Below are 14,251 nucleotides of genomic sequence, written 5' to 3' on the forward strand. Positions count from 1 at the left end.
CCTTGAGCTTTTGGGCTCGACCACTACTTCTGGCTTTTTAGCAGTAAATTGGAGATGAGAATCTTACAGACTTTCCTGCCTGGGCTGGCTTTGAACTGCCACCCTTAGATCTCAGCCTTCTGAGTAGCCAGGCTCACCGGCGTGAGCCACCGGTGCTGGCTTTGTAGGTGTGATTTTTTTTTGGCCAGTCCTGGGGCTTGGACTCAGGGTCTGAGCACTGCCCTGGCCTCCTTTTGCTCAAGGCTAGCACTCTGCCGCTTGAGCCACAGCGCCACTTCTGGCCGTTTTCTGTATATGTGGTGCTGGGGAATTGAACCCAGGGCCTCATGTATACGAGGCAAGCACTCTTGCCACTAGGCCATATCCCCAGCCCTTGTAGGTGTGATTTTTTTTTTTTTTTTTTTGGCCAGTCCTGGGCCTTGGACTCAGGGCTTGAGCACTGTCCCTGGCTTCTTCCCGCTCAAGGCTAGCACTCTGCCACTTGAGCCACAGCACCACTTCTGGCCGTTTTCTGTATATGTGGTGCTGGGGAACCGAACCTAGGGCCTCATGTATCCGAGGCAGGCACTCTTGCCACTAGGCTATATCCCCAGCCCTGTAGGTGTGATTTTAATAGAGTGCAGTCACTGAGCTTAAGAGTTGATGCTGAGTTCCCAGTAAGTCCCAGGGCGTATGCGGACAGAGCTCCTCAATCCTTATCATAATGCCCGATGGAGGTCCCTGTCACTAAGTGGCCGTCCCCTGGAATGGCAGAGCCGGGCCCGGCTGCAGGTGTGGGCCAGGCCGTTCTGATTCCCCAGCCCCCTGTTGCCCTGTCCCGGGGAGAGGGGCCGCCCGCCGCCTCCGCCGGGGCTAGCAGTGTCTGGGTCACCTTGCCCACCGAGGCGCCCGTGGGGTGGCTGCGCTGTGTTAAAGGGGGGGTCCGCGTAGGGAAGAGAGCCGTGCCAACCATGGTGCCCCAGAGGGACAACTCAGTCAGGGGGGTGAAATCCGGCCCGGAGCGGTGGGTGTTTCGTTCTGGTTGGAGGCCACAAAGACAAGGAGTCCTTTCTCACCCCAAGAGGAACATTGGGCCAGAACCCTACTAGGGCCACCATCCACGTGAGACGGCATCACCACACAGGCTAAAAATACATGTCCTTGCCACAGCCGGCTCGTGAGAGGCGGCTCTGTGGGGACACGGTGAAGCGGAGCACCGAGAGCTCTGCTTCTCAGACTGAAGAGCTGATATCCCCGCACGCCATAGTCAGGCCCCGCGGTGTGCCGTGTGTGTGTGTGTGTGTGTGTGTGTGTGTGTGTGTGAGCTCACAAGCGCAAGGCCCTGGCGGTGGGGCCAGGAGCGTGCCTGTGGTTCAAGAAGCGTGGCGAGAATATGGCAGCTGGCTGTGTTGCCAGGGCAGCGGAGTGATGCCCAAGAGCTGCTTTGAGCAGCCCCAGGCCCGGCCGTCCGGGGGACCAAGGCCTTTGTCGGGCTTAGTGCTGGGCTTGGCACGCTGTTGCTGCCCTGAATTGCCTTTTGTCAGCTTTGAACTAGAGACTGTAGAAGACCCCTGGCCTGCGGGCTGAGCCCTGTGGCCCCTTCTGAGAGGATGCTACCCCGGCCAGCGTATGGCTCACGGGGGCTCCGTCCTCCCGGCGACCCCTCCGGACGGCGGGCTGCCGGGGAGTTGTCCAGCCGCCGGCAGGACGCCTGCAGATTGTTCTGAAGCATGTACAGTGACCCCGCGAACGTTAGTCCTGTTCGCCGCAAATCACCCTTGTGAGCAGAGCCCTTTGCGCCACTTCCCCTTGATGTCTCTGAAGCCGGATGATTTTCAGGTACACGCAATATATTTACTGACATACCCAACCCACTTGGGTCCGATTTTCTAGGATACTTGCGGTTTCCTAGTGCCCGCTGTCCCTGCCAGCTTATATAAAATATGCATGGCAGGTGTGTTCACTTGCAAGGCCCGGGAGGCGGCGTCGGGTGTTGCTCCGTTGGCTGGGTGGTGTTCTAGTGTGACACCCAGCGCTTCACCCGGATCAGGTGGCCAGGCGGCCTGCTGAGCGCGCAGCTGGCGAGAGCTGTGTTCCACGCCGAGGCTCGTGCGGGATCTGCGCCCCCCCCCCCCCCCCCCCGCTCATTGGGTTGTAAGGTCTGCCATCGGGGCTCACCTGTCCTTCCGTGGCTCCTTGCCATTTCGGTTTTAATAAAAGAGTTGCCAGGGCTCATTTCCCAGTGCACTACGGAATGCGTTTGGAAGACTGCGTAATTCTCATCTAGTGCTTGTCCGACACAGGCTGCCCTGATTTCACTTGTAGGCCTACTCGGGGTCTCTAAGCAAGCCCGGGCCTCCCAAGCGCGGGGCCTTGCCCTGGACACGGCGCTCTTCCGGTCACTCCTGGGAGGACCTGGGGTGGGTGGGGGCTGGAGCTTGCCCCGAGCTTCGTGACCGTGCACCCCCTGAAGCCCAGAGCCTCGGCTGCTCCGTGTGGCCGACGGGGGTGACAGGTGGGCACCCCAGAACAGTGCCCAAGAGCGTTTGGCTCAGGGAGGCTGTCAGCAGACTAGCTGAGCCTAAGCTGCGCTTGTTCTTGCTCCCCCTGGAGGAGGAGTGCCCACACCAAGCGAGGCCGAGTGTCTCCAGCCTGGACCTGCCCTTCCCTTGGGTAGCAGAGCAGGTGTGGAGAGCGCCCCAGACGCTGAGGAGGGAGGGAGGGGCCGGCACAGCGCACGGACCTGCCAGAGTGGTTCCGCTCGCTCCTCCTGTCTGAAAGACCGGAAGGGCTTGGGCTTGTCCACTCGCTTGAAGGTTCCCTGCTTCGGGGCGAAGTGTTCACGGTTGTGCAGTTTGTGTGCTCCAGCAGGAGGCAAGCCGGACGTCGGATTGCGTTTGCGGGGTTTCTGGGTTACTTACGGATGGAGTTGTGGGGGAGAGCCACAAGTTCAAGGCTCAGAGGTGCATTCAGAAGTATGGGCTGACAGTAGACACATGCCCCTGGTCCAGAAGGGAAGATGCTCAGAAATGACTGTGTGTTTTGCGGGGGAGGGGATAGAGGGGTTGGGATTGGTGGGGCCCATTTTATGCGTGTGTGGCAATGTCACACGAAATCTTCCTTGTACAACTGGTGCATGTTAATGAAAAGGAGCTTCAGTCCTCTCCCCTCCTCCCCCTCCACCTTACTGGTACTTGCCCCTGACCTAGCTTGTTTTACTTGATGTGATTCCTCCTTGTACAAAGGAGTTTTGCCATGGTAATTCATAGATGCATATATATCAGCCTTGCTCTCTTTCCTGGTCCCCCAACCCTGGTTGTTTGGTAGCTCACAGTGGGTTTCCTTATGCTCTCTTCATGTTTTGACACCATGATGGATTATTTGTCCTCTCGTCATTTCCTTGCTCTTCCCCAAACAGTCCCGGACACACAGTGATCTCCTCGCCCCCACCGTACTGGGGAGAACTCAGGGCTTCGTGCTTGCTTGGCTTGCTTTTGGCATTTTACCTCTCAACCCATGCTGCCAGCCCAGCCTTTTGCTGGTTATTCCTTTGGAGGTGGAGTCTCTTGAAGTCTTCCACCTGGGCTGGCTCTTAACCGGGATCCTTTTGATTGTGGAGTCTCGAGTAGCTACCCAGGACAGCTAGCTGTTCCCAGCAGTGAAGGAAAACACAGGCAGGTGTTGAGCAGTTGGTTGAAGGCGGCTGTGGATGAGGTGGTGGTGTCACGCCGTGGCGGAGAGACGTTCAGGAAGAATGAACGAATGGCAGGCACAGTTCGGATGCAGGTGTGACAAAGCCACAAGGGAAAGCCGTTTCTAGCTTTGGGAATGATGGGCGATGACTCCATAAGCAGGGAGACACTTGGCTGGGGAACGGGCGTGCGGGAGTCTGGCACAGACGGAAGGATAAGGAAGAACGGGGGACAGCTGGCACAGGTGTCTGTTGGGGGTAGGGCTGGACCAGGCCGGCAGGTAGGTTTTCAGTATGGTGAACGGATGGTTGAGTGAAGGGGAGTCTGTGGTCTGAACAGCTGGGGATGGCCTAGTTCTTTGGTCCTTAGGGATGCTTGCGGGGTTCAGAGGGGGTGGAGGCTGTGCCCACCAGCAGCTCCTTTTTCCCTGCCTCTCCCTGATCCACACAGCTGGCTGTTGCAGGTAGTAATGAGCAAGGTTTGGATGTTACAAAGTATTAACCTAGGTAGTTTGTCTCCCTCTCTCCCTTCCTCCCTTCCTCCCTCCCTCCCTCCCTCCCTCCCTCCCTCCCTCCCCCTCCTTCCCTCCCTCCCTCCCTCCCTCCCTTGTCCTGGGTTTTGAACTCAGGGCCTGAGCACTGTCCCTGGCTTCTTTTTTGCTCAAGGCTTGCACTCTACCACTTGAGCCACAGCGCCACTTCCAGCTTTTTCTGCATTTGTGGTGCTGAGGAATCCAACCCAGGGCTTCATGCATACGAGGCAAGCACTCTGCCACTAGGCCATATGCCCAGCCTCTCTTTTTGTTTTCTTGGGGAAACTAGGAGCTTACCTCTAAGCAGAGTAGTCTAGCAGAGCTTGACTATGCAGAGTGTACATTTGAGGCGTGTGGACTTGAAGCCATGTAATTCTAAAAGACGATGAGTAATGGCACATGCATTTTTCCTTGCCAGAAATGGTCAAAAGAAAATGATAATGGCTGTTTGGGTTTAAAAATATAAAATACTTTAGCCACCAGAGAAGTATTTGAATGGTCTCTCTCTAGGGATGTGAAGTAGAGCGTTGTCATGACAATTCTCTTGTGTGTCTTGAAGGTGGGGCAGGACACTGCACCACTGGATTTTCTCTGGGGAGGCGTCTGCGTCCTGACGGCCCCTGGGAAGTGGCTGGCCCAGCCCTCCCACCAGGCTGGGTCGAGAACATGGGCTTTGCCTGTGTATTAGAGGGAGAACACAAAAGGTGACGTAGCTCACCTCTGGCTTCCTTGGAGGAGCTCTAGGTCGGTGTGGAGAAGAGAGAAATCCTCTCAAGGGCGTTCTTAGTTGTCTTCCAGGGCACATGTACCCATGTTCCTTAGGTTAGGATTAGACCATGGCCCATCAAACCCATCGGTAGCTGGAAATATCCCAACTTGAAAATCCACCCTGCCTTCCGGACTTTGTAGCCAAGCAGGAGGGTCCACTGTGCAGTGTGGGTTGTCTCCTGTTGTGATCACAGGATGGGTGGCGGCTCTGCTCTGGTCCCTGTGGCCACCAGCATCACGGGAGAGCATTGTACCACAGGCCACTACTACCATGGGAGACTATTGTATCACTCACCACCAGTACCACGGGAGAGCATTGTAGCACTCACCACCAGCACCACAGGAGAGCATTGTACCACTTGCCATTAGCCCAGGAAGAGATCTGTATTGGAAATCACACCACTGAAGAGTACAGCTCATGGTTCCAGATTCACCCGGCCACTTTCACTGGCATTGCAGGAACTTTGAGCAAGATTTAGTTCTCTGAGGCATCTTGCGGGGAAGGCTTGGGAGAGTTTGAGAGCCCAGTCTTTTACCCTGGGCCTTTGATAGGGATAATGTGTCTCCTATTTTGGACTTTGATATGGGTATGGCAAATGCCTTGGTTTTGCCAAACGTTGTCTTTGGTGGCGGTGGTTTGAACTTGCTAATAAGCAGGTGTTCTCTTAAGATTCAACTCCACTTCTTTTTGCTTTAGTTATTTTTGGGATAGGATCTTGTATTTATGTTCAGACAGGCCCAGATTGGATTGTGTGTGTGCAGGGATAGTGGTGGTGGTGGTGGGGTGGCAGGGAGGGGATTCTGGGTCGCTTTTAGGGCTTGAACTCAGGGCCTGGGCCCTGTCCCTGGGCTTTTTCGCCCTTTCGTGATTGAAGATAACAGTCTCACAGACTTTCCTACTCTGGGCTGTAACCTCAGCTACTCAGGAGGCTGAGATCTGAGGATGGCAGATTGAAGCTAGCCTGGGCACGAAAGTCCATGAGACTCTTACCTGCAGTTAATCACCAAAACTGGATGTAGGGCTATGTCCCAAGTGGTAGAGCACTAGCCTTGAGCTGTAAAGCTTAAGGACAAGCTTAAGCCCCAGGACAGGAACACTCCTCCCTCCCAATACATATATTTTCAATTATCCCTAAATTCCCCACATGGGAAGTTGGACTGGTTATTAAACGGGTAAAAATATTCTAGTGATCATAGAGAACTCGGTATTGGTGTGTCCTAGCCATTTTCTGTGGCTGTGATAGAACACCACAGACAGGATAAATGACAAAGCAATTTCAGTTCTAGAGACTGGGAAATCCAAGCGCACAAGGGCTGCACTGTCCAGGGCCTTTGGAGCGACATCCCAGCCTTGTGGAAGAGCAAGTCAGCATATGGGAGAAACGGAGAAATTGCGCTGAGCGCGTTCTTTTCTCAGGTGCCCCCAGCTTCCCGATAGCTGCTTAAGCCATTCATGAAGGCAGAGCCCCCCCATCACCCCCCCTCGTGACCTAATCCCCTGCTGAGGGCTCGAAGGCCGGGGAGGACACTGAACCACAGCGACCGCCTTCGGTGGCTAGCCAGACACGCTATTCTGTGCAGCGTCCTCCTGCCCCGGGTGCCAGCTGGGCCTGGGCCAGCCCCGCCTCCCTGCCCCCCCCCCCCCCCCCCCCCGTGTGTCTGGATGCTGCAGTTCTTCCAGTCCCAGCCCCTAGGCTTAGTTCAGCCGAAACATCTCAAGGTGACCGGCGAATGGCATCTTTTCTGGCAGCAGATCTGCTTTCCTCAGAGGACCAGCCTCTGGCTCCCTTTTGAAATAACGCTGTCTTTGGCATTGCTTTGCCGCTGGCCATGGTGACCGTGAGTGTGTGGGGATGAGCTGGTTTGAGACTTGCCAAAGCCCGGGGCCTCCTCCTCCTCCTGCAGCGCCCTGTTGTGGGGCTTAGACGGCTCCCATCTTGCCAAGCAAAGCCTTCGGGCGCCCGATGGGCAGAAGTGAGGCACACGTCGCCCCGGCTAAGATCCCGTGTGAAGGAAGGGGGCCAAAGTGAGAACAGCTGTCTCCTGAGCTGCCTTAGGCCCGGCAGAAGGGAGCTGGCAAGGGCATTTATTCAAACCAGACCCTCCCTGGCACAGCGGGGCCCGCCCCCAGCCGACACTTCCGCCTTCGCGTGCTTAGGACTTTCCTAGTCACAAAGAGTCCAGAACAGTCTCGTCGTCCCTTGGGACGCCTGGTCTCTCTGGGGCTCATTCACGTGGCCACGTGGTCAGCTGTGGTGAGCTGGAGGCCTGGGCTCTGCAGGGACAGGGACGGCAGACGGCTGCCTCTCTCTCCACGCGGCCCTCCTGAACGGCTCTCTCCACAGTCCTGTTGTGTGTGGATGGAGGTGTTCCCAGAGCGGGCCGGTGAAGTCTGCAGGTTCCTTAAGGCTTAACCTTGAAAGCCTAACCAGGATCGTTAGAAATCACGAGGACAGCCCAGGCTCTGCGGTGGGGAGCGGCGGAGATGCAGGGGTGGGGTGTGTGTGTGTCGCCCGTTACTTGGGGAGTCATTATGGTAGCAACTTACCAGGGTGCCTTCTAATCAAGATCTGTGTTCTTCATTACACGCTAGACTTCTGCTCCACCCCCCCCTCCTCGCCCCCCAGGCCAGCATCCGACTGCGTCGTCAGTCTGTGGCTCCTCATCAGTCAGGGGGCTTTGACTACAGCTGTGATCAGAGGAGGCGGGGAAAGAGGCCGCTCCTGGGAGGAGCTGGGCTGAGCCAGGAGGGCAGCCCCTGGGGGCTCACGAACAACCGAAGCCCGGTGACGTCTTACTGGTCACGGTTGCGTGGGTGCTGGACGGTCCCTGGACGGTCCCCGGGCTCTGCAGAGGGGTGGCACCCACAGGCTGGGTGGCCTAGGATGACCTCACGCACGCGCTAGGACCCCGGCTGTGTGGGGTGATGTCCTGGGTTGGGGCTGGCCAAGGTAGAGCCTGTGAGTGAGATTCTTCTTCTGGAAGAAGAGCCGAGAGCAAGGCTGTAGGTGCCGAAGGTCCGGAAAGTTAGCAGGAGAAGGGGAGGGCGAGGCTCTGAGGCCGGACACCGCATCGCACACGCACGCACGCATGCACGCACGCACGGGGAACCGGACTCCGCTGGATTGCGGCGGTGGTGCAGCGGCCCACTGGCAGGTAAAGCCCCGTGAGAGGACCGTCCGTGGGAGGGGAGAGGGAGCAGCCGAGGGGGGGGTCAGGTGGTGCCTTTGTCTGTCTGAAGTGGGAGGAGCCTGGGCATGCTGCCCGGGGCAAAGATCCAGTGGAGGGAAGTAAAAGGGCAGAGCAGTTGTGGGCCGAAGCTGCGTCCTGGAGGAGAGAAGGATGGATTCCAAAGCTCCACTTTTAGCCCTGGCCTTAAAGAAAAGGAGGACCACCCCTCCTCCTCCTGGGGGGACCGAGGTAAGGAAGGCACGTTGGGAGAAACGGGCACGTTTCCCCCTCGCCCCGCCCCCCCTTCTGAACACTGGCTTGCGTGCGAGGGGAGGGGAGCAAGGAGCCCACCCAAGAGCTCCCGTGGCGTTGGGGACAAAGCTGATGGAAAGCAGGGGTGCACCGAGAGAACTTGTCAGGCTTGACTGTCAGCGTTGAACCCCGCCCCGTGGCTTTGAGTTCAGGTGTTCCTGACTGCTGTAGCGAATGCAGGGTTCTTGTTCTCTAGGAGACCTTGGGGGCATAGGACCACGACTGGAAATGGCAATTGCCTCGAAAACCAGTCAAAGGCCCCTCTGTCAGGCACCCCACTGCAGTTTGTACCCCTCAGGTAGAGGTGGAGGTGAGCAGAGATTCGTACTGAGTCCCGTGGCTACGTGATGCGGCCCCGGCAGGGCTCCTGAGGGCTCCTGTCCCCTTCCTGTGGGCACCCAGTGCTGTGTCCCAGCCGGCCTCTCTTGTGCTAACTCTGTCCCATTTCTCCTGTGTGTGTATGTCATGTTCGCGTGTAGACCTTTGATGGTCAGTGCGTGTGTGAGCTGGTGTCTTGCTTGGTGTGGCTCAGGCTCTGCCTGCATTGTGGGAAGTGGTCTCCTTTAGGCCCCTTTAGGGCCCGATGGGTGCCATTTGTTGAGCTGTAGCGGGGCTCCCAGATTAGAAGTGGGCTCCTGATGTTGGGCAGAGCCAGCCCATGTGACACAGGCGCTCGGAGCTCAGAGTGCTTCACCCTTAACCGAGTGACCTGGCGAGTTCAGTTTCTTCTTTTTCTCTTGTTGTGAGACTGGGACTTGAACTCATTACCTGATGCCTTTGCTCATTGGCTAGTGCTCTACCACTGGATCCCTTCCAGTCCCACCAATGGCTTCTTTGAAGGACGAAGAGACCTTGGAGAACCATGGGTACCATGCTTCTGCAGGAGGGTGTGTCCGTGGGAAGGTGACCTTGGGCCCCTCCCTGCCCTGGGGGCCTCACGGCAGGCTGGTGCTTGTTACGGGGGGGGGGGGGGGAGCCACGGGTGTCTGGGGACGGACACATACTTGTTCTGAGGCTTGAAGCGTTCCTGGCTCTGCTTGCTAAATGTCAGCACTGCGCCCACTGTGGTGTCATGCCATTTCCGGATGCCCCGGGGAATGGTGGCTGCCGGGCCCTGCATCTAAGCTGGCTTTCCTGTGCGTTCTGGGTGGGGAGGCTGTTAGAGACACCCAGGACCTGACGGCTGGGCTTTCGTGCTGCTGCTTGTATTTGAACCATCAGGATGGTGGTCCACAGCTTTTAGAGGCCGCTTCAAGGACATGGCCTGTGACTGAGGAAAACAGGCTGCTTGTTGTTGTCTGGGGTCTGATTACTGTTCAGGTGAAGTGTGTGATTGAGCCTGGATAGCTGTTGATGGAATTGTAAAGCGCTCCAGTGACACAGCAGCTGGGTAACCCGTGCTTCAGCAAATACCTATCTGAGTTAGGAAACTTCGGGGACTGGATGGGAAGAAAAGTGGAAATTCTGTATAGTTATTATCCAACCTCCCCCATATTGCTAGAGATTAAACACAGGACCTTGTGTGCGTGGCAAGCTTGCTACTACTGAGACACATTCTTGGCCCGAGAATGTTTTCCCAGTGAAGCTGTGTATCTGTTCTAACATATTCAGGTAAATTTCTTTTGTACAAAATCTGGGAGTCTTTTCTACCTCACCTGGGTAACTGTTCCACTTCCATCCTTGCTGCCTTGCTGGTCTAGTGTGGGCTTGCAGTCAGGACTAGAACTTGGGACTTCTAGAACACCTGAAGGATGCGGTCATTGCCAGCGCCGCACACCCAGCACACGGCTGTGTCCCAGCCGGAGGTACTCGCGTGGGAAATACAGCGAGTGAGAAGCGTTGGGGCACAAGTTTTAACTGTTTCTCCTCTTTCCTTTCTCTTCCAGAACCTAAAAGCAGACCCAGAGGAGCTTTTCACAAAGCTAGAGAAAATTGGGAAGGGTTCTTTTGGCGAGGTGTTCAAAGGCATTGACAATCGGACTCAGAAAGTGGTTGCCATCAAAATCATTGATCTGGAAGAAGCTGAGGATGAGATTGAGGACATTCAACAGGAAATCACAGTGCTGAGTCAGTGCGACAGTCCATATGTAACCAAATACTATGGATCCTACCTGAAGGTGAGTCTTAGAATATCTCCACTCTCGATTGGGCAGCTCTGGGCTGGGGCCTGCGCCCGTGCCAGGGACTGTAGAGGAAGGACAGGTTTTGACCTTCGCCATGAAAAGAACCTGGCGCCGATGCATGCCCCCTTGCCATCTTAAATGTCGCTTGTAGAAAGGTTATCTCTTTAAAATGAGCGGGACTTTGTCACTGACGCTTTCTTACTCCTTACACCAATAACCATTAATTAACCACTTCATTTTAGGATGGCTATGGGTAGTGAAGACTCATGCTTCCCTAAGGATAATTAATAATACTTGCAGTTATTAATTGTAGCTTAAGTCAATGCCGTTTTTAAAAACTGCCACTGAGAATTGGTGTTGATACATCAGCAAGTTGATCCACTTTTGACTTCTAATAGTAGAGCCCTCCAGATTGACTAGTCTTTGCCCGGTTCTCGGTGAGGGGAAGAATGGTGACTAGTGGGGTTCTCTGAACCCCTGTAGAAGCAGTTTCCTCGTCAGTCACCTTGCAGGCTGTCCTGTTCACATGGAGGAAGCCCAAACCTGTTCCCTCCAGTGAGCCAGGGAAAAGGCTGGGCTTGAGGTATGGCTCAATGGCAGAACACCAACCATGAGCTCAAATAGCTGAGTTTGAGGCCTCGTGACCGGCACTGGGGGAGGAAAAAAGAACTGGTTTTAAAAACTGCTGACATAATTCTGTGGAAGGTAGCATCAAACCTAGATGACTAAGAGTGGGATTCTTCTGACTTGATCTGCTAAATAAACCTCCTTAGATATGACAAGTGAGGCGTAAAGGTTTTGATTTTGTGGAAATGTGATAATGTGCTGTGAATTCAAGTTTGGAAATTTTTCCCCCAGGGCTAGCCTTTATTTTTTGTACCATTCATTTCTCGCTCTCGCTCCTGCTCTCTATCCTCTTCCCTCCCTCTGTCAAAGTAATATACAGAGGGATTACAGTTACATATGTAAGGCAGTGAGTACATTTCTTATCAAACTTTGACCTCCTCCTTCATTTTTCTCCCACCTTCCTCCCTCCCCTCCCCTGAGTTGTACAGTTGGTTTTCAGCATCTTGTCTTGTAAGTATTGCTGTTGCATTGGTTTGCCTTTTCCCTTTGTCTCTCCATTTTAATGGTTATCTTCAATGTTGTTATTTTCCATGCACCCTATGAAATTATGCCTTTTTCCCTTGTCTTTCTTCCCCTCACCGTAACTGACTTTGGTACACTGGGTATTGTATGTACGTTTGTGGGAACTAGGGAAGGGGAGCACCAAACTTTGGAAATTTTTGAGAACCATTGATTTTCCAAGATGAATATTGAAAGGAAATCAAAATTGAATGGGAATCCTTGTTTTCTTCCTTTACTATACAAAGGATGGCAGGATGTCAAAGGTAGCATTTTGAATACTTGAATCTTACCATCACCCACTTTGATGTGTGGCTTTGAGTGAATTGTTTGTAAAACTTCGTGCTTCCCATTTGTATATGGAGATTTACATTAAATGCTTCATGGTCGCAAAGATGAAGTGCAATTAGTAGGTGTTGTGTGCAGTTGTACTCGCCGCTAGGCCCTGGTGGGGACTTGGGGTTGTGTTTAGAGGATTGTCATCAACTTCTGGACTCGGTGGGTTCATTGTAGCCCAGTCAGGGTCCTGAAAGCCCATCTGGATGTCCCGGTCTTGCCCAGCTTTCTAGAACATTCGGTTCCCAGTCAACCTCCTCTTCCTCCGGGGTTGCCAGGGTGCGGTAGTTAACATAGCGCCGGCTGCCTGTTAACCACCCGGATAGGATGGATTCAGTCTTGCTCCTAGGTGGCCCTCCTGTGTGGCCTCTTTTCCAAACACCCGTCAGGTGTGCGGGTACTGAGGCTCGAACTCGGGGTTTGCTCTGACACTTGGTTTTCTCCTTTAAGTGGTTTGCCACTTGAACCACAGCTCTGTGTATGCCTTAAAAGTTTTTTTTTTTTTTCTGGTTATTTGGAGGTAAGAGCCTCATATTCGTCTACCTGGGGTGGCTTAGGACCTCGATCCTCAGATCTCAGCCTCCTGGGTAGCTAGGATGACGACGGGCCACTCCCGCTGGGCCTCCCTTGCTTTGTGTACCCAAAGGAATGGGTGTACCAGAGCAGACTTGCTTAGTGACATTTTGTTGTGTTAGTTTTTTCCCCCCTTAATTAAAAGGTTGTGACCTTTGTAAATTGTCCTGCCAATGAAATGTTCAGTGTTTTTTTTTTTTTTTTTTTTAAAGATTAGGCTACAGAGTTGAAAGAAGAGCAATTTTGTGTCCTTGGGAAAGTCTGCAAGTTGGAAAATGGCATGTATCTGTGGAGAGAATAGGCCTTAGCCATCTATCCCCGATACCTTCCACCCCCCTCAGAGGCGGGTTCTGTTGCTTTCCCTTCGAGGATTTGTGCCCTGAGCCTGACCTCTGTCTCCTCTGCTTTCTCCAGGCCTCCTTGCTGGATTTGGGCGAGGGTGGGGGAGGGCAAAGGTCCCTGCCCATCCTCAGGGCCCCACGTGGGGCTGTGCCAGCGAACCCCCTTCACTTTCTGAAGATGCAACTGTTTGTAGTCACTCCGGTTAATTAGAGACTTCGGAGTCTGAAAGCACACAGGAGGTGTGAGCAATGTGATATAAATAATCACTGGAGCCCTGTGTTGTGGTTTCCCTTCTATCCGTCCGTCCGTCCACCCACCCACCCACCATCTATTCTTCCTGCTTGTGTCCTCGTTTTAGAGTTTAAGCAGTGATTTGAATGGTGGCCAGGCAGGTTGGAGAAAGCCCATGTGCTTGCCAGTGACCTGATGCACTCGCTTCTCTCCCCTTCTGCTGGGAGAAGAGGCAGAGTCAGGCGTGGTCTCAGACCGCACGTCCCCCGTTGTTCTCTTAGTTTCTAGAACACTGCAGCGTAGCTCTAATGTCTGTTTCATTAAGACGGGCCTGCTCAGTCTGTCTTCTGAATCTCATGGGCTCCATGGACTGGTGGGGAGGGGGAGGGCGGCGGGTGTGGGGAGGAGGGTGGATGTTGGCAGGGAGGCTGGCGGCTTGGGGAAGGGTTGAATAAGAGCAGCGGAGATCCCTGCTCTGGGAGATAGCAGCGAGGTAGTGGTAGGGACTACCTAATCAAACAGATTTGGACATCATGGGTTTACCTCCCTCCCTCCCTTCTTTTCTCCTTCCCTTAGTACTAGGACTTTAGACTCAGTGACTTGAGCTTGCCAGGATAGTACTCTTCTACTTGAGCCCTCCCTCCCCCAGCACTTTTGCACTTTTGTTTTTTTCTTTTTTCTTTTCCCCCCAGACAAGGTCTTGGGCTGGTTTCAAACCTTAATATCTTGCTTCTGCCTCTCGATTGTCTGAGACCACAAGCGTGTATTGCTGACCTGGCTTGTTTGAGAGATAGTTTTTTTTTTCCCTCCATTTCTTTATTGTTAAAGTGATGTACAGAGGGGCTACAGTTTCATACGTAAAGAGAGAGTCTTGCTAGTAAGTTTTTGCCCATGCTGGCCTTTGGACTGCTATCCTCCTATTTTTATCTCCCAAGTACCTGGGATTACAGCTGTAGGCCATTGCACCCCACCCTGGCTTAGCAAGTTTGTGTTAGAGCCTCTCAAGAGTTTTTGATATTAAAGTCTTAATAGTCAGCACTTCTTAAAAGTGTTTAATTGTGACACCT

The 14,251-nt window shown here is 54.0% G+C and overlaps 1 protein-coding gene across 2 annotated transcripts in view; it reads left to right on the forward strand.

Moving 5' to 3' along the window:
* The window catches only part of Stk24 (serine/threonine kinase 24), a 57,970-nt gene that overhangs the window by 25,529 nt on the left and 18,190 nt on the right, over window positions 1-14,251 (forward strand). Inside the window, exons 1-2 of one of the 2 annotated variants that reach the window (XM_048341161.1) lie at window positions 8,299-8,391; window positions 10,341-10,571. In XM_048341161.1, coding sequence (XP_048197118.1) covers window positions 8,314-8,391; window positions 10,341-10,571 — 309 coding nt within the window. In that variant the 5' untranslated portion in view covers window positions 8,299-8,313. Of the gene's footprint in view, window positions 1-8,298; window positions 8,392-10,340; window positions 10,572-14,251 lie in introns of those variants that run through there. The other variant, XM_048341160.1, reaches the window with a different exon arrangement.

The sequence above is a fragment of the Perognathus longimembris genome, chromosome 3, assembly GCF_023159225.1.
Source record: "Perognathus longimembris pacificus isolate PPM17 chromosome 3, ASM2315922v1, whole genome shotgun sequence".
Taxonomy (NCBI): Eukaryota; Metazoa; Chordata; class Mammalia; order Rodentia; family Heteromyidae; genus Perognathus; species Perognathus longimembris.